Here is a 25890-nt window from a genome sequence, read left to right on the forward strand (position 1 = left end):
GATGAGAATCCTGAAAAAGTGACCAGCCATTTGATATCCAGAGAAAACATTTTAAATTGGGTCCTGTGTTCCAAGGAGATATTTCAGCCATTTCATCCCATTGTTCACTGGCTTTGTGAATGCAAATCTTTTGGGTATGATTCTCAAATTGTATCTGAAGGTCAAACTATACCCATGATACTCAATACTACTACATGCAAATATCTTTTTAGAAACTTAAAAATAGCCAACATGTCCTCCTCACATTTTTCCTCACCGAAAATCTAGCACTGGGTCTATATAGATACTTTCATGACTAGTATTTTATTACAATGTCAAGAAATATTAAGAGGTCCTTAAAATGTGTACTTTCACTCATCAGTAAATCTACTCCGAGAGTGTTACTGTCATAACATTATTTAGAAAAGATAATCGTTTCTGTGAATTAAAAAATGAAAAAAAATTCAATGTTTGCTCCAATTTGCTCAACTGTATAAATTACACTTTTATTTTCTAATAATATTTCACAATTCAAAGTCAAAATTGTTTAAGCTGTGTGTGTCTTTCTGTGGATTACAGATAACTGGAAATAGCAGAGACCACAGATGTTATTTTATCTATTGGTCAGAACTGCCTACCCTAGTCACAAAGAATCAGTGTTCCTGTGTTCATAAAAGACATTAGAATATTGTAATATTTATTGAAATGTAATAATATTTGATTCCTCTCATCTGTCCTAATTTAGAACAAACCGTGAACAACTGGAAGAGATGTTGAATCCTGGAGGGTACCCAATCCCTAAATTCCATCAATCTAAATTTGCCCATTATTTATCAGATTCCTCTCACGACACAAATATATCCAACATTAAACAATGATAATAAATATTGAAAATCATTCAATAAACAAGATGAAACCAGTAAATACATTTGGTCCAATATAGATATAATATAGTTCTGGGGGTGGTGAACGGGAAAGTGAAAAAATTCAGAAAGGAGGGTCATAATGAAGAATGATTTTTTTCTTTTTAGATTTTAATTTTACCTGTAAACCTTTTCTAATGCACAATGAAGTAGATACACATCTTTGCAGCTTTAAGGTGTTTTGTTTGTTTGCCTTTGTGTGTGTGTGATAGTGCAAATTCATTGCCTTTTGGGGAGGAAAAAGGGGAATGATCATTTAAATGATATTTAAAGAAGGTGATGCTAGGATGCTAGTGAAGACTTTCAAATATGTGAGTTGTATGATATAATTTTTAAATTATATCTAAATCTTTAAACTTAAGAAGCTTTGTTGATCTTAGTTATTTGAGTACTCTAAGGCAATCAGGTAACAGCAGCTGAAATGTACTACGTGTTACCCAATAAGCCATTTGGTATTTTCAGTTTAACAGATTAGATTGGCTCACTCTCTCCTTCCCACCCCCAACCCCAACCCTAATAAAACTGAGAAGATAAACCTCTTGAGTTTAACATAGGCCTCATTAATAATCTGTAAATCATTTTGTGCTTTCCCTTTTTTTGGCTCTGTGTATTTGTATACTATTTATTTTTGCTAATTAGCTTTTTTAGAACTATTTAAATAAATGGATGTGCCTGTTCCTTTTGTTAATAATTTGAGTGCTTAAAAGAACCTCACTTTTCACATAAATTAAAATTGGGATGGGTGTATCCTCTCTGGGATCTCACCTTCTGACTTTGTAGCTGACTCCTGCCCATGGACACTCCTGTGTGCATGGGCACACAGACACTGAGACACACAGAGAAACATTTAGACTGAAAAGATGCACTTCAATAAGTACCTGCTTATTTTGTTAATTTTCTTAAATTATAACTAGATAAGAATGGTCTAAAACAAATATGATTTTATGTAACAAAATTGGTAATTAAAAATAGCCTGCTACTCCACAACAGCAATCTGATCCTTAATCTTTAAGCAATGTGATTTGTAATCAAGTAATCTTCAGCTCTAGGAACAAAAATAAATTCATGGTCACTCAAAGAGGGGAAGTGATTTTTGTCTTTTTGTTTTGCTTAGCTTTCCCTAAATTTCTTTGAAGAACATGTTACCTGTCCTCACTTCGGCAATCTGAAAATGACAGGCACACCTTGTCAAATGGATTGAAAAGGAATTCACATGAACAAAATAAGCCTTACTAAACCTTAGCTTCAGTTCTGTTTTAAGGCACCATGTAATAGCCGAGGTACGATGATCCCTGATGTACATTCTTCAATGGCACTGGTCCACCCAGCCACCTATCCAAATCCGACAGAATTGGAGATAAGCAGCAGTGCGGTGTGCCAGTTACACTGCCTTCAGGTTCTGTTTAAAATTTAAATCCACGTACTTTAGAAACCAGGAAATATTTTTGAAGGAAATAACGATATGCAGGTTGCTACATTCCTTGCATTCTATAAATTTTCTTTTACAATAGCAGCACATTGAACTACTATTAGGAAAAAGACCTGGAATAAAAGAAAGTCATCCAAATGGAATGGTTTCCTGTATGTCCAGCTCAGCATAAGTAGCGTGTACACTTAAAAAAAAAAAAAAAGAAGTCAAGTCATTTTTTTCAGCTTCAGTATCTAACTACAACAGCCCCACTCAACAGCAGAATGCATCTGTGCAGTGGTCCCAAATACAGAATCAGTAGTCTTTAAACAGAGGAATTGGTATGCAAATAACAGTTAAAATTCAATGTTTAACGGAAGCTTGCATTAACATGGTTTAATAATTATGTACACAAATTATGTACTTATTAGCATAATCTCTTGCCATTCTGTCATTTACTCTGAACTGATAAATGCACAGCTCAATTTTTCTTCAGAGAAAAATAGATGACCTTCCCAACCCTCTAGCACTATAATAAAAATGCTTTGTATTCTCTCTCCGTACTCCAAAATGTTATCAAAATAGTGTCTTGTGGTTCTGTCCGATGAAAAGCACCTTTCAAAAGCAACTTTGATGCATCTGCTGCCAAATGTGCATGCCTCCAGTGTAAATCAAAGAAATCATTTCTTTTGATATTTCACAGAAGTGCATCTAATTAAAAACTTACACATGAAATCATACACCAAGACTAACAATCAACAATAAAATATTTTAAGCTACAAAAATGTAAATTACTTTTTAATTATAAGAAAACAAAAACACTGACATTAAGTGTTGTAAAAATCCTTCTTGACACCCAAAACTAAGGGAAAAAAACTCATTATTAAGAGGCAAATAATTTTGTTTATGTTAAAAAAAAAAGACCTGGCAAAATACATACACCCATTCCATTTCACAACTCTGAAAAGGTAATGTTCAGCACAGATAGTATTTGACAACAGTCGACCTTCAGGCTTATCAAAATTTCAACTTAAGCCCAATATCAACAGGGTTAATGTTAGCTGGAAAAATACACTTTAATATCCTTTAGACTGCAGTGTAGGTATTTCCTGTAGCGCTGCACTGTCTGATAGTCTGAGTACTTGTGACGATGTGCTCGCTGTGAATTGGATTCAGGAGGCTTGGCTGCACGCCACTCTCGAGAACGGGCTGCATGCAACCCACTGGAAATGCCTGGTTCAGCTCCGTTTTCTCTCTTTTGGCTTGAGGTTCTGAAGAGTCATCTAATTCCTCATCCATTTCACTTTCCACTTCACTGCCTTCATCTGCACAAACAAATAATACCAAGACTAGTACTAGAAGACAAACTGGAAAAGAGCAATCCACACATGCTTTAGAAACACTTTAATATAGTACATTAGGAAATCAACTCCTTAGCCCTTCTTGGAGGACAAAGCTTGTGGGTTTTCCTTTCAATGGATTCTACCTGTGTCAGCGCCCTATTCTTTCAAACACAGCAAAGGTACTTTATTCTTGACCTGTTTGTGGCTCCTACCTTTAATAAAAGTTCTTCTAAGAAGACCTTTGGAGTTTCCTAAAGTTTTTAAAGAGTAGCATAACTTGTGTCATTTTAAAGTAGGCACTTTGGTACACTATGCTGGTTTGTAGGGAATGTTGAGCTGAAAAATGCTAACTTAAAAAAAAAAAAAGGGAGAAAGAAAAGATTACAGTTTCCTCTGAAGATCTACACTAGATATAAATTCCATCTGTGCTGATGTTAATACAGATAGGAACTATGTTGATTCACAAAATAACTACAGCATATATAAGCAGGGGCTGTGTACACACCTTCTGTGCACATGAATGTTGTTGATCACAATATTAATTAGATCCTTAACTTTCCTTACAAAACATTATGAAGACTGAGGCACAGTATCAGATTTAAAAAGCACAATGAATTTCCTTCCTAGCAACACTGACAGTCTCTGTTAATAGCTGGTATTCATTTCTGGAAATTAGGTGTAGTAAGTAGTCACTATTACCTCCAAATTTTAACACATTCTATATTAACTAAAACATTGTTATAATGGAATACTGTTTAATTTTTTCCAGCATGTGCTATTAAATTTCAAAAGCACAGCAGAGAAAGAAAATGGTCACACACAGCTTTACCACTGTGTAAGATTCTCCTCAGAGGAGTGGAGAGAATGCCTCTTCATGAGCGCTAAGTTTTAAACAGCTAGGGATATATTTCTGCTTGAGAAATCTTTTTATTGTAAATTCGCTGATGGTGCAGTGGTTAAGATCTGCACTTTCACTGCTGGGGGCCTGGGTTTGATCCGTGGTTGGGAAACTAAGATCCCACAAGCTGTGAAGTGCAGTCGGAAAAAAACCTCTTTTTCATTTCATCTTCAATATGTTTTATTGTTTACCTTTCCCCCACAAAAAAGCCCACATATAATTACACCAAAACCTCATTTATAAATAAAATAAATATATACTTACTCTTAGATATTTTTACTTTTTATGGTGACTTGTATTAACAGAATTAGATCTCCATTACATTTTGTGGCATGTTACGTATGAGTGTGTAACTGCTCCTGCTGCTGCTAAGTTGCTTCAGTCATGTACAACTCGGTGCGACCCCAGAGACGGCAGCCCACCAGGCTCCCCTGTCCCTGGGATTCTCCAGGCAAGAACACTGGAGTGGGTTGCCATCTCCTTCTCCAATGCATGAAAGTGAAAAGTGAAAGTTAAGAGGCTCAGTTGTGTCCGACTCTTCACGACCTCCTGGACTGCAGCCTACCAGCCTCCTCCGTCCATGGGATTTTCAAGGCAAGAGTACTGGAGTGGGGTGCCATTGCCTTAACTGAAAAAGTCAGTTGGACTCTTTCTAAAAGGTGTTGAGGCTAGTTTTGCCCTTTGAGGGCACATCTGCAGAAGTTCTCAACATAAATGGGCTCCTTGACTTTTCTCCTTTTCCTATCAACTGGTGCAAAGATGGCTCCAGAGAGAAATGATGAAGAATAACAGAGCCTCCATATGTGGCTGTGCAGGTTGAACAGTGTGTGGCTGCCAGAAGCAACATTTCTGAGAATGCTGGGTGATTAAAAAGGTTGATATTAGGTATATCGACTAGAAATGGTATCTGTACTGCATTAAACAATATACAGAGAAGGTCTCTTAGAGGAGGCAAGATATCCTGGCTTACCTACTTATCCAGTTACCTTTTGCCTCTGGAAAATGGACTTGATGATAACACTGCACTTTGTCAGAACATATCCAAAGGTCTGGAGGGCTGCAGCAGAGGACTACATTCCATAGACATTTGCTTCAATAAGAGGATCTGGTGGTTTAGATGGTAAAGAATCAGCCTGCAATGCAGGAGACCCATTGATCCCTAGGTTGATCCTTCGGTTGGGGAGATCCCCTGGAGAAGGGACTGGCTACCTATTCCAGTATTCTAGCCTGCAGAATCCCACGGACGGAGGAGCCTGGTGAGCTATAGTCCATGGGGTCCCAAAGAGTTGGACACGACTGAGCAAGTAATACTTTGATTTTCATGATACCTTTGTGGTTATATATATATATATATATGTATATAGCAACAAAAGTAGGTCTGGAAGGGTCCTCTCATTAAATTCTTAATGTTTAAAATCAGAAGTGTCTTAGGCTTTTGACTATGAAGTTTTCACTTTCTATACTTTCTACTTCTCTGCATTATTTGAAATCTTTCTACAGAGCTAATATTACTTCCATTATCTGGAAAAAATTAAATTCTCATACTATGTCAAAGAACCCACAAAAATTTCTTAAAAGATTTCACATTCAAGCCTTAGGTTCTGAATATGCTAGTGGGGTTATGTCTCAAGAAGCATCCAGTTGGGAGTGAATGGGACCAGCAGAGCCACCCAGCAAAGAGAGGGTGAGTCACACTGCTTCTTGGCTCCATCTCCACCAACTTTCCTGTGACTAGAAAATAGTGCCAAAATAATAAATGACGCAGAAGTAAAATAAAAAAATAATCATTTCAAGCAGGTGGGCAAGTGGAGAGAGAGTAGGATGTCCTGAAACAGGCAATGGGGCAAAGGACAGAACAAACTCTCATGTTTGAGGCCACCCTGCTTCAGGCCCACTCATGAGTGACAGGGCTCTTTTGGACAGGCTACACAGGAGCACAAAAGCAAGCCCTTTCTCTAGTTCCCACAGACAGTTTACGCTTAGAGACTAAAGATAAAATTCAAGTCTTTATAGAAAGACTTCTATAAAATTCAAGATATTTCCTAGGAACTTACTTGAAGTTGTGGGAATTTGGAACAAAAGAACAAAAACTAGGTGTCACTGAAGTTTATTAAAGACTTTGGTTCAACACTTGACAAAGAAGACTGGCTGCCAGCCAGTGTCTGGCCCAGAAGCAACATTCCTAGGACATCTCCAGGTACCCTGGGATGAAATCCCTGAATCTGAATTAGGAGGCTTTATCAGTGCATCATCAGGGATGTCTTATGTTGTACCTGGGTTTCAACAGCTACTTTTCCTGCTCTGAAATGACAAACTGGCCTCATCATTGATTTACTTTTTGGATGTTTCATCAGTTAATCCTAAATAATATATATTTGCAGCTATTTTATAGGGGCTATCATTTTCTACTTTTCCTGTTTTGCTATTATTGAGCTATTATGTGTATTATTAAAATGGGAATTGAAGTGTACATGGTTGATAAATAGTGACAGGAGTTTAATGTGGGAGTGATATTGATTCACATAGGACTTTCCCGGCACATAACTGTCTCCCACCACCGGGAAGGCTCGGAAGCTGAACACTGAGGACCCTGGTACCGAATGCTGCAGAGAACAGCACAGCACCTTGCGTGTAGATTTCCTACATCCTTCCTCACGCCTCAGCTTCCCCGTTGGCTCTGTCCTGCAAGGGCTAACAGCATAGTTCTTCCCAATCTTCATACACTTTGACTCCAAAACTCAATTCCTTAAACCTCAAGATGTCTTCACTTTGTGTGTGTGTGTGTGTCTGTGTGAGTGTGTTTTAAGAAAGGTGTACTTAGGTGTACTTTCTACAGTGCTTACTTATTAGAAATTTTACATTAAAATAAAATCTGAGTTAGAATTTTTTTTCAGGAGTGTTTGTGTTTTCTATTCCAACCTCATTTTCCCTTGAGCCCTTCTCTTTTTACTCTGGTGTCATAGGTTGTGAGTTTCTTCAGAATTATATGTTGGGTTGTCATATTAGAATGGCAACGCTAATATGAAAATTCAAGAAGTATATATGTTACTCCCCCAATACTGATTGTGCTTTTATAGTAAACTTCACTATCTCTGAGTTCCCTTTCTACTGAAAAGTATGAATTAGTGACTTGGGTAGGCTGAGGAATCTTTTTCTTGCCGAGTGGGCCTTGAATAAAAATATTTGACCCAATTTTATCACTTTTCTCCAGGACTTCGATGAAGGCCAGAAAGAATTTCTTGTTACTTATAATCAACTGCAGGCAAAAAGTCAAGAAGAGTTTAAACTGCATTTAAATTCAATTTTTGCACTTAATATACATAACATAAGGAAAGCACAGAACTGGAGAAATAGTGAAGCATTTCAAAAGACACAACTGTCACATTCATCAAGGATTCTATGCCATTTGCACAAAATGGAAATGTATGTGTACATATATTTTATATATGTACATATACTGCATTTTCCTCTGAGAACTTCTTACTCAAAAAAAGTCCTTAAAAATGTACATTATTTTCAGTTCTTACCTTTATCCAGATTTCCAGGAGACACAGCATTTAAATCACCAAACTGCAAAACAATAGTCATTTATGCAACAGTTACTACCAGGTGGAATAAAATAATATTCTAAGAGACTGTAGAAAAACACCACAATATGACTTTTTAAAACTGTAAACTAGTGACCATTTTGATCTCTAACTACATGGGTCACCTAATTTTCCAATCAAACCTGTCGAATTTGAACAGTTTAAATTGTGTCACAATTTAGCTGTCTTAGCCTCTTCACAAAAGGATAACAATTTTCTCTGCCTTCCATGCTCCATTTTGCTTTTCATTAGTTGAACTCAGCAGTGAAGAAATAGGGGCCTGGCTGACCTGGATGAAGATGGATGTGGTAGAATAGATTTGGAAACGCTCTGATGAAGCAGGATGCATCAGCTCCACCCCTGTTAATTCCAAGAGTCCACCTGGAGTCTACATTACAGAAATGTGGTCCAGCCACATGTTTGAACTCCGCTTTTGGAGTTTTTATTAGTAGAAGTGAAAAACAATAGGAGCCCCAACAACTGAGAGTATTTATTTTTATGAAACCTTGGAGACTTCTTATAATTTGATCTTTTTATTTACTAAGATACAGGGTCCCAAAGTAAAAAAGAAAGGCATTGTTACGAATGCAACAAAAAAGGCCTTAAAACAATATGGAACAATTAATATTATTCAGCTTAGGCTTTAATTTCTACCTTGGTTCAAAAGCTTAATGATATTTTTACAGTGAAAAATACACTTTGAGATTCTCAGGATGAACAAAGATGGATACACTGAAAAACCCTGAAGAGCAGAGGTAGCGAAGCTAACCAGGAAAAGCTGAAGTGAAGTCTCATAGCACCTGCTTTTCAAATGGTAAACATTACTGTTTTGAAAGCTGAAGATTCAGAATAAGTCATAAGTAGAAATTCAGACTTCTCAAAAAGCTTAGAAAGGGTAAGAGAGAAATTCTACTTACATTTGGAAGTTTGCTTATAAAAAGTTCCATGATAGTATTTTTTTCACCTACAAAGTATGTCTACAAAGTAATAAAACTAATCTTATTTTGCAAATATACACACATTATTAGTTTTTACCTAGACATGTATTATTCTTCACAGTAGCTACCTTAGCAGCCTCTACATTTATCCCAAGTTTTAAGATTCCGGAATTCCTCTTTGATAATTGATGTCAAGAGTTAGTTTATGTATCATTCAAGAAAGCCCATCTTGTTGTTTTTACATCAAACAACCACCCCAAATACTCTGCATTTTCTTCACTGTGTTTGATCTAAGATGATTTTTGATTAGTCATCAAAGTCAAATGTATCTCTACCACAATTCTGGGTATCCAAAATAATGTGTCATCTTGCTCTTTATTATTTCTTAGCAGGTTCAGAGGCAGTTTTAAAAAACAGCATTCCACAACATTGTAAGCCATGAGGTTATTAATGGAACAAACGTGTAGCCTCCCTAGGTGACTGCTTTGAAAGGGACAAGCCCTCCTGGATGCATAACTCTCAGCATGTTTGTTTGAAAGACTGCCCCATCGCCTTACATTTATATCCCTTAGGCAGTAAACACAAAATCATAAGTACTGAACTGTTGTTTTTAAGTTGTTCCTGTTCACATGGCTCAGAACCTTATGCTAGTCTAAATAAACACCACAGTTTAAATTATATAGGATTTCTTGAACTAAAGAATAGAAGTACTAAAAATCACAACAGGATTTTCTTTACCTATTTTTGGTATTATTTAAATATTTTAGGACTATAAATAGAGAATGCTCAAAGCTGAAAGGTCAATACATTATTTCTATTTGACATACAAAATTAGAGTTTTATTTCTTGCAAATGAGTACTTAACAACACTTAGGACCCCATACTGGAAACAAGTTGGCACTGATGAATCTAAGTATACTTCTATACCTATAAAAAGTGAACACACCATTTGTTTTTGATAAATCCTGAGAAGTTTTTTGAAACGAAATTATTCCTGCTACTGGTGATCAATAATACTATGCAGAGTGGCTAAAACCAAACTCTGGACACATGTGAAAATTTTTCCTCAAAATAAACACTGCTTTTTAGTTGCTACTTAACTGAAAATATAACATCTTAATATAGATATTTTTCTTGAAAATTTCTGCTTAATTTGAATGAATGTATCTGATTACTGGGCTTCCCTGGTGGCTGCAGATAGTAAATCTGTCTGCAGTGCAGGAGACTCAGGTTCCCAGGTGGCGCTAGGGGTATAGAGCCCACCTGCCAATGCAGGAAACACACGCACGGGGGGTTCGATCCCTGTGTCGGGAAGACCTCCTGGAAGAGGGCATGGCACACACTAGTATGCTTGCTTGGAGAATCCCATGGACAAAGGAGCCTGGCAGGCTACAGTCCATAGGGTCGCAGAGTCAGACACGACTAAAGCGACGACTTAGCATGCACGCACACACATCTGATTACTCAGGATGATAAAAATAAAAACCCAAACAACTGAAATTTCTGTGATTGTTATGCTCATTAGTAAATAAATATTTGCACATTCAATGCTGCAGGCTTGTGACCACGTACTGTGGGGGACAATTTACCAATAGTAATAATAATCTCTGAGACACTGCCAATGCCTCTAGGTGTCTCTGGGATTAATTACAAAGTTAATCCCAGGGTAGATTTAAAATAAAAATCTTGTGAATAAGAGATTTTAATATCTTTATATAGTGCAAGGTAAAGGTTTTTATATGCATTTTATGGGTGAGGAAACAATATACATATATTAAGGAAAAAAATCACTTTAATCTTATAGATAGACTAAGATTAGAAAAATCAGTTCATTCACTCAGGATTCCAAAAATATTTACTAAGAGCTTACTATGTGCTAGACACTCTGCCGGCCAGTTCTAGTCAGGTTAGTCTGGAAATACTCCCTCTTTCTGAAGGTGAATATCAAAATTTGCTTACGTTGGAAAGGACAGGTGGTTTAGCCAAAAATGAAGGCCGCCTGGGAAACCTTCAGGAAGGTTTTAAAAGTATAGAGTTATTAGAAAGGGAAATCAGTTGCAGGGGGAGTTCGACTGAGCAGTGGGTAAAGTAGCAGGAAGGGACGGGAGGCAGGGAAGACTGAGGTGGGCATAAGGAAGACAGAATCCCAGATGGGAGAGAGACCACATGGACCTAAATGAGGCCAGCACAAACCGGAAAGAGTAGAGGAGGAGAGACATGATACAGATGAAAAAATGGAGGTTGGCAAGAAGGTCCAGAGATCAGTGTAAGCTTACGCTTCAGAAATCAGAAGAACTGTTACTGTTTTCTAATTTCCCTTGCTGCACAGGGGACCGGAGGGGACTGCTATTCACTGAGGTGACATCTTAACAATTTATAAAGTACTGTCATGGTTTAGTAGGTGGTTGGTTTCCTCTCAAATATAAGGATGCCAAATATCACCTTCTCTATGTCACTTCCTCAGAGAGCCTTTTCCTCACAACCTTACGTAAGTATCACTGCCTCACAAAACGGAGAAGGCAATGGCATCCCACTCCAGTACTCTTGCCTGGAAAATCCATGGATGGAGGAGCCTGGTAGGCTGCAGTCCATGGGGTTGCTAAGAGTCGGACACGACTGAGCGACTTCACTTTCACTTTTCACTTTCATGCATTGGAGATGGAAATGGCAACCCACTCCAGTGTTCTTGCCTGGAGAATCCCAAGGACGGCAGAGCCTGGTGGGCTGCCGTCTATGGGGTTACACAGAGTTGGACACGACTGAAGCAACTTAGCAGCAGCAGCAGCAGCATCACAAAAAAAGTTTATGAATTTGGCAAGGTAAGGAGCTTAATCTTACAGCTATTGAAAACACATTAATCTGTTTAACAATATATAGGAAATATGATGGTGTTAGACCACCATATTTCCTAAATATAGCATTGAGTATGCAATATTGAGACCAGATATTCTGACCATCAGTTTAGGAAGGGAGGGAGTTAGGGATCAGCAGGGAGAGATGGAAAGGGGGAGAAGGTCAAAGAGAGAGAATGTTCCATACGAGGAGGAGAGAATATAAATTAAGGGACTTAACATGTGCGCTGGGGTAGAAAGCATATGGCCTTGTATGTACAAAGGAATTAAAATTGTCAGCCATATAGATAAATAGGGGACATTCTAAAGCAGAAACTGAATGGGATGCAGAGAAAGCATATCTGTTATTTTTAGAAAGACAGACTTCTTAACCTTAGAAACTGTTTCCTCCAGGCCTTACAAGGGGTCATAATAATGAGCATGCTCCTAGACAAGAGCAGACTGAAAAATGTGTGGTCAAGGCAGCCAACAGGTGTCTGCTAGACCATGAGTTCACAACGAGTAGTAATGGCCAGGAAGTATAAGTGGGAGACTTGTCAGCACAGCCAGTGTGACCACAGGCAGCATCCTGGGGAGCGACCCTGAGTATGGCCCTGACTTGTGGCCACGCAGCTGAGAAGGGGTCCATCACAGGACTGTGATGCACAAGAACAGGCACCAAGAGAGGAAGCAGGCCTGGCCCAGGAGAACGCAGCCCACAGATCTACTCCAGAGCCACTACCTGTCAGATCCAGCAGAGGCGAACTTTCCACAGGCAGGGAGGTAAGCTGTGTATTCTAACAGCTGGAAACTGAAGCAGGCAGAGTATGCCAGGGGGCCCAGACAGCAAGCTGGGGAGGCTCCACGGGAGCCCACAAAACAGAGACTAGGGACAGAAGGAAGGTGTCCAAAGCCTGAGACAAAGACCTCACTCACTGGGATGCTGGAAGAGTTTACCCCATCCTGGGGAGGGAGGATTCATCAGGAATCATGACATCATTTGGGCAACCAGGGAAAATCTGCAAGGTATGTTAATGTTCCATTTGGGAAAACTGTGTGTTCCTTGGCCATTTTTTCACTCTAGAAGTAGACTTTTCTATGTATTTCCAAATAGCTTTACTGAAGCCTGCAAAGATGGGTAAGATTTCTGCTAGTCTGCTTCATGCCAAGGAAAATTCTGCCAAATATTCACTGTTGGTTCTACCCTTTCAGGCTAGCTGGCTATCCTGGCAACTTGTGCTGTTGGCTACTCTATACCCAGGTAGCTTATTTTTATCATGATTCTGACTCCTCAGGATTTTTTCCCTTCTGCACCCTAGGGACACAGTAACTTATCTGCCTTTATATGGTTTCAAAATCTCTAAGAAATTAAACAAACTACTATAGTAGTTTGTAGCAGCACAGTAGCTCAGACAGTACAGAATCTGCCTGCAATGCAGGAGACCTGGGTTCGACTCCGGGGTGGGGAAGATCCCCTGGAGAAGGAAATGGCAAGCCACTCCAGTATCCTTGCCTGGAGGATTCTGTGGACAGAAGAGCCTGGTAGGCTACAGTCCATGGGGTTTCAAAGAGTTGGACATGACTGAGCAATTAACACTTTCATAAGAATATATTTACAGCACAGGGAAATAAAGGCATTAGTTTGTAATGACTTTAGATGGGGAGTAAAATTGATAAAAAGAGTGAATCACTATTCTGTCCATGTGAAATTAATATTGTCAAGCAATTATATTTCAAGATAAAAACCTCTAAGAAGCACTCATGAGTGAGCAAGCAGGTAGTGAAGAAGAAGGAATACAGGCCTTAGATGCTTTTGAGGAGAAAAGTAATTTCAAAAACAGGAACATTTAATGCTACCACTAGGTCAAACCAAGAGGAGCCTCTGTCCTGAGCCCCACGTCACAGAGGGCCCTGCTTTGGCTTTCCTATGGCCATGGCCCTCCCCACAGGGCAAGGGTCACGTGGGTGTGCCCTCCAGAAGCCTGTATTTTACTCCTACCCCTCAGACCATACTTCTGTTATCTGAGATCCCAGAATTTCCTGCCTAAAACCCCAAAGTCCCCTTTCAGACCTGTACAGGTCTCTTTCTAAGTCCACCTTTTGGAAGAAAGAAGGGATAGCTGGTGTGGGGGTTGGTGTAGGGGAAGCAACAGCTATTTGGAAAAGACAGACAAAACCTGAACACTGGACCAAGGTGTCCACAAGCATGAGCACAGGCTCTTCACAATATAGGTAGGGAATGATACCTAAGAGAAGAGAAGTGGTCTAGGGGACGGAGGCTGGGCCACGGCTCAGCTATGTCTATGTCACCATATTCTGATACAGAACTAGGAGGAGCCTAAGAATTTTAAATTTAAATCCAGTCTTCCAATTATCAAAATATATTTTTCAACCTAGATGGATAGAACAGGTTTTATTTCTAGTTTGATTCATAACTTTTAGAATATTCAGATGTAGGGTACCATAGGCCCTGTCAATGTTTGGGTGGGGCCCGGCAGTATACCCTTTATGCAAATAACTATAGGCTGATGAGAAAGAACCTTGGTGCTTTTAACTACAGACAGGCTCCCACTGAGGCCACCTTCACTATCTATCAGAAAACCATGGTATTAATTTATTCTATCAGAGGAGCACTTCTTATTTTGATTATGCCACTTCCCCTTTTTGAAAATTATTAACTGGGGAGACAAGGGTGATGAGAGTGTACAAACATGTTCTCTTTGTAACAAGAAGACTTTTACCACTAGAGTGAATCAAATTTGAAGTACGTGTAGGATTATCACACCTGGCCCATATAAATGTTGGAAGTCTCTCATACTTATATTAAAGGATATTTTAGTACAGTGACGGCGAAAAGCAGAAAACCATTCCTGTGAATTAAGGAGCTTACCCATCTCAAACAAGGACTGTTTTTTTCCCAGGAGGACCAGCGACCACCATCTTCACCTGTGTCTGTGAGCAAAAATACCAGGAAGACAACGGGCAGGGCCAGACACATGGGCTGGGTACAGGAAGACAGAGTGTGGCAAGGAGGCCAGCAGAGGGCGCTGTCATGCTTAATCTACGCGTGGGAACCTTTCACACCTAGCTGACTCCAAGGCTGGGGCTACCAGCGAACTGTTTCTAAGCGAAGAGCCCAGTGGTGGACATTGTTGACGAGGACAGTGTGCTGAATTTCCCTTCCTATTGTCTACACTGACCATTTGAGTTTTTGAAAAATGTCCAGAAATCTTGGATTTCGATTTTCTTCTCTTTGCCCACTTCCACACTCTGGGAAAACCAAGCTCCAGTTGTAAGCACTCATGAAAACCCAACTTCACACAGAGGCTCTCTGAAATACTGAAGGCATATTCTGGGGAGAGGGAGCACATCATCCTCTAGGAGCTAGTCTAGGAGCTTTATTTTCCTGATATGGAAATCCAGTATGTTCATCATGAAATGAAATGAGACATTCTGTCAGCTAGTATTCTATCATTTTTTCTACCTCCTACCATGAATGGGGGCTTCCCTTGTGGTTCAGCTGGTAAAGAATTGCCTGTGATGCGGGAGACCTGGGTTCAATCCCTGAGTTGGGAAGATCCCCTGAAGAAGGGAAAGGCTACCCACTCCAGTATTCAGGCCTAACAAATTCCATGGACTGTATAGTCCATGGAGTTGCTAAGAGTCAGACATAACTGAGCAATTTTCACTTCACCATGAATGAAGGATTGATGTTGAAGCTGAAGCTTTAATACTTAGGCTACCTGATGCAAAGAGCCCACTCACTGGAAAAGGCTTGTGGCTCAGAAAGATTGAGGGCAGGAAGAAAAGGGGATGAAAGAGAATGAGATGGTTGGATAGCATCACTGACTCGATGGACATGAGTTTCAGCAAATGCCAGGAGATGGTGAAGGACAGGGAAGCCTGACACGCTGCAGTCCATGGGGCTGCAGAGTTGGATGTGACTTAGTGCTTGAACAACAACAACAATCTTGAATGAGTATTTTGGGGGCATCTATTGCTGCACTGTGTTTGTTTAGACCAGATCTCTAAGCAAAACTGCATTCCCTGAAGAGGATGTGAGGAGAGGTTAGAGCCCAGAGCAAGCCACGAAGGAAACCAAGTAGAGGAAGCTAATGTACAGGGATCCAGCCCAGAGGGACAAGGTTGCAGCTCTGAGGTGCTGAGTCAATAGATGCTTTTCTCAAATGCGAGGAGAGTAAGGAGTGGAATGATAAACCAGGAAAGAGGAAAAAAATTGGAAAATATCTAGAGAGATAATTCTTAGAAACTTGGAGGATGAAGTATAGGAGAAAGGTTTTTCAGGGGGTCACTTTTATCATTTATTTTCAAGTTGTTAGAATTGTGCTAATGCAGAGGAGCAGATTTACAGCTAAATGCAAACTGCAAATTCTAAAAACATAATTTTGATTTAGGTCTAGTCTGTGGGTGGGTACAGAGGAACTGAAGGGTATAATTTGTTGTTGTTGTTGTTTTCTGGCAGATTAAGCTTTCCAATTGCAATTTGCTTAGACTAATACTCTATTTAGTTTGCTAACTAACAAAAAGTGGAAAGGGGAAGGGTGGTAGGACTATCAAGATGCAACCTGCGAAACAGAGGAAAGAAGCCTTGCCCTGGAACAACATAATGCAAGCTTTCACGCCAGCCATCTAGCGTGTGTATGACTGCGAGTGTGCATGCATTTGGGGGGAGTTGTAAAGTACAGAAATAAATCAGTCCCTGTTTTGAAACTATCTATAAACAATTTATGCAGTGAAAAATTAAAATGTGGATTGAACTCATTTGGCTATCTGGGGTGAGACTGACCCACTTTCTACAGTCAGCTCTACCACTGACTAGTTCTGATATTGGGTGACTTTCAACCTGTATTTTCCTTACGGGTGAAATGGGGACAGGAAGAGATTCTTTGCAAGATTTTGGCGAATATTAAATAAGAATGTAAGGCATTCGGCACAGTAATTGTCACCAGGCCAGTCCTCAATTAGAAAAAAAAATTAATAAAAAGTAAGCTTTGTTATAAATAATAAAACTTTTGACAAGTACTCATTATACTTGTTAAGTCACTACTGTTCCAAGATGTGCTTTTTTCCTGCAAATGATTTTAACTTGTGATATAATCCCTTTTAAAATATTCTATAACAAGTCTATTATTCAACAAGTACATTTTCAGTGTATTCCCTTGGTGCACTAGAATAACAGTGCTCACCGAAATCTGTTTATCATTAATTTGATTTTGAGCATTCATGCTTGTTTACAATGGTTGTACTTCTATCAAATGGAACTTTCTTCACTCAATTTTTATCCTAAAGGCTTGTCTGTGAATTATTATTGCTCTTCTCCACTTTTTAGGTTTTAAACAGTTTTTTCCCTTTCCCTCTGAGTATATCAGTATTACTAAGCCAAGACATTTTTCTTTTAATGGTAAATCCTTAAGAGTGCCTTAATTTTTTCACTAAAAATATTACTAAAATATTATATTTTTAATATTGATATTCACAACTAAAAATTGAAGCATGTTTTGGTTCCTAATTTTATTTTAAAAAGTTGATTAGAGATAGATGTCTTAGATATTCTATTAAGTATAATTAAATTATGAAAAAGACAATTTAAATATACTTAATACATTAAACATAAAAATGTTTGTCACAAAGTTATTTTATGCAGCAATACAAATTTGTAGATTCAATGACTATATTAAAACAACATATGTTTTAAAGTAATAAAGCATTTTTGCCATAAACTTCCAAATATACTTCAAACAGTCATAAAATCCAAATAAATGGATATTTTTCTGCTCAATTTTCTGTGTCAAAGCTGCACAGAAAACCTTATGATTTTTAAAAGACTTTAACAAGTGTGCAAACAGATGCAACTTGTTTATTTTATTCCTTCTCTTCAAATTTTATCACTGCCAGAAAGTCTATTGGTATATTTATAATATTTAAATAAAATTCAAAAAATTGCATAAATTTTACCAGTAAATAAATTGTTTCATTTTTATCACCCAGACAAAAAATAAAAATAATAATGTCATTTTTGAAATGCAAATACTTTAGATAACTTGCTAGTTGGTGTTATGTAGCAGCAGGCTGACATTCAGAAGAAAACTCATAGCGGTGATGCTCTTTTGTTTGGGAATTGCATGACATGGTAGCCTTCATTTCAACAACTGAAATAGTGCTACAGGGGATGCAAAAACAAAACTGTATGTTTGTATACAGTGTTTATACGAAAACACGATGTATTGGTCTCTCCTGCTTGCTCAAATAATGTAAATAATTTTAATTGAAAAACATGTACTGAATTCACGTTAATGAAAAGATGTATTGTCCCTTAAGCTACTTTAAAAGGGAAACCTTTCCCCTTGCCTCTGGATCTATTTAGCTGACTCTCTCTTTAGTCACTAAGTCATGTCTGACTTTTTGCGACTCCATAGACTGTAGCCCATCAGGCTTCTCTGTCCATGGGATTTCAAGGCAAGGAGACTGGAGTGGGTTGCCATTTCCTTTTCCAGGGGAACTTCCCAATCCGGGGATTGAACCCATGTCTCCTGCATTGCAGGCAGACTTTTTATGGCTGAGCCACAAAGGAAGCCCCTTAGCTGTCTGATATCTGTCCCACATACAACACCTATAAATGCAAAACAAAAGTCCAGTAAGTTTGTGACTATTTTTCCACTTTCCCATCACTAATATCTGAACTATTCTTGCTTCAGTCTCACTCTACCCTGTAGCAGGTAACAAACATGGCAGAATACCAGCAAGGGTTAATCGTGCCAGGGTGCTTGGCTTCCGAACCTGATTTTATAACCTAGTAGCTGTGTGACTCTGTGTGACTTGATGGTTCTGTGTCTCATTTCACTGTTTGTAAAATGAGTCAAAAATAATATTCACTCACAAATGAATATTATTCCTTAAGTATTATTAGTATAATAGTGATAACATATTATTCTTTAAGTATTCATGTCCGACTCTTTGCGACACCATGGGTTATACAGTTCAGGGAATTCTCCAGGCCAGAATACTGGAATGGGTAGCCTTTCCCTTCTCCACGGGGTCTTCCCAACCCAAGGGATCAAACCCAGGTCTCCCACATTGCAGGCAGATTCTTTACAAGCTGAACCACCAGGGAAGCCCTAAGTATTCCTATATCTCTTTAATTTTCCTTTGCAAAATATTTCTCAGAATTTATAGCTATATAGTTATGTGAACATTTAACAAATGTGTATCCACTACTAAAATACAAGTTCTATGAATGCAGTGTCAAAATTCATCTTGTTCCTTGCTATATCCTAAACATTATAGAATAGATGTGTAAGACTGTGTGGATCATGACAAACTGTGGAAAATTCTTAGAGATGGGAATACCAGACCACCTTACCTGCCTCCTGAGAAACCTGTATGCAGGTCAAGAAGCAACAGAACCAGACATGGAATGACAAACTGGTTGAAAACTGGGAAAGGAGTACGTAAAGGTTTTATATTGCCACCCTGCTTATTTAACTTCTACGCAGAGTACATTATGCGAAACGCTGGGCTGGATGAAGCACAGGCTGAAATCAAGATTGCCAGAAGAAATATCAATCTCAGATATGCAGATGACACCACCCTAATGGCAGAAAGCAAAGAGGAACTAAAGAGCCTCTTGATGAAAGTAAAAGAGGAGAGTGAAAAGGCTGGTTTGAAACTAAACATTCAGAAAATTAAGATCATGTCATCTGGTTCCATCATTTTATGGCATGGGGAAATAGATGGGGAAACCATGGAAACTGACAGATTTTATTTTCTTGTGCTCTAAGATCACTGCGGATGGTGACTACAGCCTTGAAATTAAAAGACACTTGCTCCTTGGAAGAAAAGCTATGACAAACCTAGACAGTAGAGACATCACTTTTCTGACAAAGGTCTATATAGTCAAAGATATGGTTTTTCCAGTAGTCATGTATGGATATGATAGTTGGACCATAAAGAAGGCTGAGTGCTAAAGAATTGATGTTTTTGAACTGTGGTGCCGGAGAAGAATTTTGAGTCCCTTGGCCATCAAGATCAAACCAGTCAATCCTAAAGGAAATCAACCCTGAAAATTCATTGGAAGGCCTGATGCTGAAGCTGAAGCTCCAATGCTCTGGTCACCTGATGTGAAGAGCCGACTCATTGGAAAAGACCCTGATGCTGGGGAAGATTGAAGGCAAGAGGAAAAGGGAGCAACAGAGCATGAAATGGTTGGATGGCATCACTGACTCAATGGACCCGATTTCCAGCAAACTCTGGGAGATAGCGAAGGACAGGGAAGGCTGGTGTGCTGCAGTCCATGGGGTCGCAAAGAGTCGAACACAACAGAGAGACTGAACAACAACAAAGATGCATAAGAAGCATTTGTTAAATAAATGAATACATTAATTTTAGAGATAAATCAGAGAATCAGCCTAAGTGAATATGATTTGCCCGAGATTATACTACCATAAGTTACAGAACTGTAAGCAGAGTTCAATTCTTCTGACTCAAAGTCCTCCATTATTTCCAGGCATTAAATCTATAATAACACAAATCATACAAAGCACTTATTATTCTGCAGGTTCTAGAATGAAAAGTATAAATTAGAAAGAAAAGGAGTATCTAATGTAGTCTGAGGGAAATTGTACCTCTTAGAGGAAATGGTATTTAAGACATGAAGGAGTTAGAATAGGCAAAGAGAGTCAGGCAGACAGTTCTAGGTAAAAGAACCATTTACACACTTGTCCAGTGATGAGAAAAACTTGAGTAAGAACAGAAAAAAGACTACTGTAATTGCAACAGAAGGACCTGGAAGAGAGAGGGTGAGTTTGATCAGAGAGAAAGCCCAGATTTTATACCACAGAAAGATTTTTGTTTCTTAACTAGCAGAAGATAAAGTCACTAAAGGGTTTTAAGAGGGTATAACACCATCAGGTTTGCATTTTCATAAGATGATACTGCCTGCACTATGTGGAGTTTGGGAAAGGGCAGACATAGTAACTGGTTGGACATGCAGGTCAAAACAGAAAGATACGTAAAGATGATGCTCACATATTCAACCTGATCCAGAGGGAGAGAACCGTTTACTGACAAAGGACCATTAGCAGATGGATCAAGAGCTTAATTTCATTAAGGGTATGATAAACTCACACTAAACAGTGACAACTGTGGTTGTTATCACTGATTATTGAAAACCACTAGCTGCAATTGAGAATAATGGTGAATTTTTATGGATTTCCATGGATTCTGGCCTGTAGTATCATGCCCACTGTATACACAGGCACTTCTGGACCTTTTCTTTTGAAATGTAAGTCATCTAAGGAGTTAGATTACAGCTGAGGCTTGACACATGAAAGCCTTTTTACCTCCAATCTGACTTCTAGGGTAGGCTTAGGGTAACACATGAAAAGATACATGGGAAAACAGCCTTCCTTTATCTCGCATTTCTTTCTCCTTTCCCCGAGAATCAAGAAATTTTAGATATGATAATATGACCATAGCTAACAAGTCTACAATGGCTTATTGTTTTATGAGGCATAAATGTTATAGGGAGATCAAACCTGTAAAATTAACTTTACTTGACTTGGACTGAATAATGATGAGCACGGACAACTCAGAGGGTTTTCCTAAAAACTGAGTAAGGAGATAGTAAGCAAAGAAATCAAGAGGTATGCTTAGATCTTTGATCTTAGAGAAGATCACTTTCTGATCTAGATTTTGTGTCATATTTTTGAATCATGTGACAGTGTCTTATTCATTTATATTGTTTACATAAGGTAAAAAAAAAAAGCCATTTAGAATGTTTCTTGGCAGTATAGACTATATACAGCCATTTTAATTCTGGTGAGCCAGTACTTCCTGTACTAGCATATGAGGAAGTAGTTAAATCTTCATGCCATGTCAGTGGCTTACAGCCACAGCTTTCATTCCCTAAAGATGCAAGGCAAGCAAAGACCATGCATCAGGATTAGCCACATGGTATTAATGAGAATCCCTATTATCATTATCCTGGTCATCCTGCTATAGAGGTCCTGGAGCACAGGAGGTATGTGCCAAATGCATTAAATATACCAAAAGGGATGTCTATTTCAGAACTTTTTGGGCCCTGGGTTAAGAAAGTTTATAGTATTTAATCTACTTGGCAATCGGGCATTTTGCAACCAGACAATCAGAGAAGAACTAAGAAAAGAGGCACTGAGGGGAAGCCAAATCTAAGAAAAGTTCAGACTGCTTTGGTCACGTGAGGATCTGCCCGTAATTTAAAAGCTAAAATGAATCTTGCTTAATTCTCATATATACATAATTGGCATCATTTAGGCACAATCACCATTAAGAAACATACAAACACATGTAGATCAGCAAACAGTAAGGGATTTTAAAGAGGGAAAGAAGAATATTTTAACCAACATTCTAAATAAAATTCACATGTATTTTATTTATATTAGAATACTTACATAGATCCTTGTGGTATTTTACTATATATTTTAATTTAAAGTTTGTCATCATATTTATAAAACTGCTATTTTCTAATTTAAATAAGCACATATACATAGTTTAAAAGTGAATATGTCTTCTTGACTGCTTTGGATGATAAAATGTAACACTGTCTAATCTGGTATAATCTAGCAAAATCTGGATTCAGTCAAAATCCAGTACAGTACAACAAAGTGAGCCAGTGCTGAATCATATAAGCATGTACATCTATCCCTCAATATATTAACCAACCTCATATATATTAACTTCAGCATTTTAGCTTTACAATATGTTGAACATATCAATGACATCTTGGCACTATCCAGAAATTATGAAGAAGAGAATTTTTTTTCTACATCTTTATTGATTAGGAGCATGGATGTGAAAATCAGACTGAATACTTAACAGAGGTCTCCACCACTTGCTAGATATATAACCTTTTAATCTCTCTGTGCCTTAGCTTCCTTCCTGAACCTCAGATTCTCATCAGTAAAACATTATGAGGTAGCACCTATCTCAAAGCATTGTTATATGTATTAAATGCTTTATTATATATATAAGGGACTTAGGACTATGTTTGGCACATAGTAAGTGCTCCTGGAATGTTAGCTATCACTTTCATCATCATTGTTATTATCCTTCATTCTTTTCCTGGGCACTTGGATAGAGTCAACAAGATACATATTTAACTTTTCCCTCTCAGGTCCTAGGCCATAACAGAAGCATCAATCTTCCTTATTTTCCAGTCAATAACATTTTTATTTTTTAATTCAAGTATAGTTGATTTACAATACTGTGGTAGTTCCAGGTATACAATAAAGTGATTTGGCTATATATATATATACACATATTTATATATATCTGCAAACTTTTTTCTCAGTTCTTTTCTATTATATTTTATTATAAAACATTGGATAAATTTCCCTGTGCCATATGGTAAAACCTTGTTTATCTACTGTATATACAGTAGCGTGCATCTGTTAAACCTATGTGTTAGTCGCTCAGTCAGGTCTGACTCTTTGCGGCCCCATGGACTGTAGCCCACCAGGCTCCTCTGTCCATGGAATTCTCTCGGCAAGAATACTGGAGTGGGTTGCCATTCCCTTCTCCCGGAGATCTTGACCCAAGGATTGAATCCGGGTCTCCTGCATTGCAGGCAGCTTCTTTATTGTCTGAGCCACCAGGGAAGCCTGATTTACATTATTATTAATCCTATATTCCCCAATTTATCCCTCCCTGCTTTCCTTTTTGTAACCACTTTCTTTAGATTCCACATATAAATATCATATATTTGTCTCTGTCTGATTTACTTCACTTGGTATGATAATTTCTAGGACCATCTATGTTGCTGCAAATGGCATTATCTGACTCTGTTTTATGGTTGAGTAATACTAAGGATTTTTAAGTCCAGTGATTCTCAAGCTTTTCTTTTATATAGAGACTTTTATAGCATATTGAAATAGTCCATGTACTTTTCCATGATATCATCTACAATTTTAGAATCTTTTGACTAATAAAATATGAACAAAGGGATTTAGGGACCCCCTGAAATAACTATACAGGCTCTCTGGAGTCCAAGACTCACTGATTAGAAACCATCGCTTTGATAATTAATATTTAGATTAAAATAAAATTCAGATCTTTTTAGAAAGCCTTGTGGATCATAGCTCATTTAGCTTCTCTTACCTCACCCATGACTGCTATGGGTGTCTCTCCTGTTGCCTGAGCAACACGATGTTCTACTAAGTAGAACATGTATTCATCGTAGAGTAGACGGATCAGGTGGAAGGAGCCAAAGCTAGCAGCACTGCGTAGAGTTAAGTCCCGAATAACCATTGAGCTGTCCAAGAGAAAAGACACAGAGGCAGCCAGTGTTAGTGACCAGGATTAGCGTTCAGCCTACTTTTCCTATTAAAAGAAGTTATAGGTCTAATAGATTGGTATAGTGCATGACTTTCCATGGAATAATTTCATAAATGAAGCAGTTGGCTCAACTTTTTCAAACAGAGTGGTAAAGAGGTAATCTTCATTAGGACTTGACTAGATCCTATGAGAACTAGATAGGCACTCATTGGGAAAAACCATTTTATTGTCATAAGCAAGCCGACAAATGGGTCAGAATCAATTTAAAAGATTTTTTTTTAATTTTTATTTTTACTTTATTTTACTTTAAAATACTGTATTGGTTTTGCCATACATTGACATGAATCCACCACAGGTGTACATGCGTTCCCAAACATGAACCCCCTTCCCACCTCCCTCCTCATAACATCTCTCTGGGTCATCACCGTGCACCAGCCCCACGCATGCTGTATCCTGCATCGGACATAGACTGGCGATTCAATTCTTACATGATAGTATACATGTTAGAATGCCATTCTCCCAAATCATCCCACCCGCTCTCTCTCCCTCTGAGTCCAAAAGTCCGTTATACACATCTGTGTCTTTTTTGCTGTCTTACATACAGGGTCGTCATTGCCATCTTTCTAAATTCCATATATATGTGTTAGTATACTGTATTGGTGTTTTTCTTTCTGGCTTACTTCACTCTGTATAATCAGCTCCAGTTTCATCCATCTCATCAGAACTGATTCAAATGTATTCTTTTTAATGGCTGAGTAATACTCCATTGTGTATATGTACCACAGCTTTCTTATCCATTCATCTGCTGATGGACATCTAGGTTGTTTCCATGACCTGGCTATTATAAACAGTGCTGCGATGAACATTGGGGTACATGCGTCTCTTTCAATTCTGGTTTCCTCGGTGTGTATGCCCAGCAATGGGCTTGCTGGGTCATAACACAGTTCTATTTGCAATTTTTTAAGGAATCTCCACACCGTTCTCCATAGTGGCTGTACTAGTTTGCATTCCCACCAACAGTGTAGGAGGGTTCCCTTTTCTCCACACCCTCTCCAGCATTTACTGCTTGCAGATTTTTGGATCACAGACATTCTGACTGGTGTGAAGTGGTACCACATTGTGGTTTTGATTTGCATTTCTCTAATAATGAGCGATGTTGAGCAACTTTTCATGTGGTTGTTAGCCATCCATATGTCTTCTTTGGAGAAATGTCTATTTAGTTCTTAATTCATCACCATAAGAAAAAGCATCTCAAAGTAAAAGTCTTATGATGATGGGTAAACACTGTATCACCATCTCTCAATGACTTCTGAGGTACACTTTGGGGAAAATCTGTATTTGTCCCTGACTAAGTTTACAAAATATACTATACAATGTTTACAAATACACAAGCAAGTTTACAAATATACTAAGTAATGTTCCCAGATGTGGCAATGTAGAATGTAGGAGAGGACATACAGGGATCCTTGCAACTTTTGTTGGAAGGCAAACTTATTAAGTGATTCTACTTCTGTACTGATTTCCATTAAATTATGGTGATTTTCCTATTAGCAAGAGCACAATAAAGTCAATTAAAAATGCATAACCTTGAAAAATATGAATGTGTAACTATAAAATACCAAAATATGAAATATATATTTTAATTAAAGACTA

The 25890-nt window shown here is 38.2% G+C and overlaps 1 protein-coding gene across 4 annotated transcripts in view; it reads right to left on the reverse strand.

Annotated features, from left to right (window-relative positions):
• Positions 1-995: 995 nt before the first annotated feature.
• The window catches only part of RFX3 (regulatory factor X3), a 335060-nt gene continuing 310165 nt past the window's right edge, over positions 996-25890 (reverse strand). For all 4 annotated transcript variants that reach the window (XM_069576467.1, XM_069576465.1, XM_069576466.1 and 1 more), the window contains 3 exons: positions 24061-24214; positions 8079-8121; positions 996-3635 (listed from right to left, as the gene is read on the reverse strand). In XM_069576467.1, the coding sequence (XP_069432568.1) occupies positions 3397-3635; positions 8079-8121; positions 24061-24214 (436 nt within the window). In that variant the 3' untranslated portion in view covers positions 996-3396. The remainder of the gene's footprint in view (positions 3636-8078; positions 8122-24060; positions 24215-25890) is intronic.

This window comes from Ovis canadensis, chromosome 2 (genome assembly GCF_042477335.2).
Source record: "Ovis canadensis isolate MfBH-ARS-UI-01 breed Bighorn chromosome 2, ARS-UI_OviCan_v2, whole genome shotgun sequence".
Lineage (NCBI taxonomy): Eukaryota > Metazoa > Chordata > Mammalia > Artiodactyla > Bovidae > Ovis > Ovis canadensis.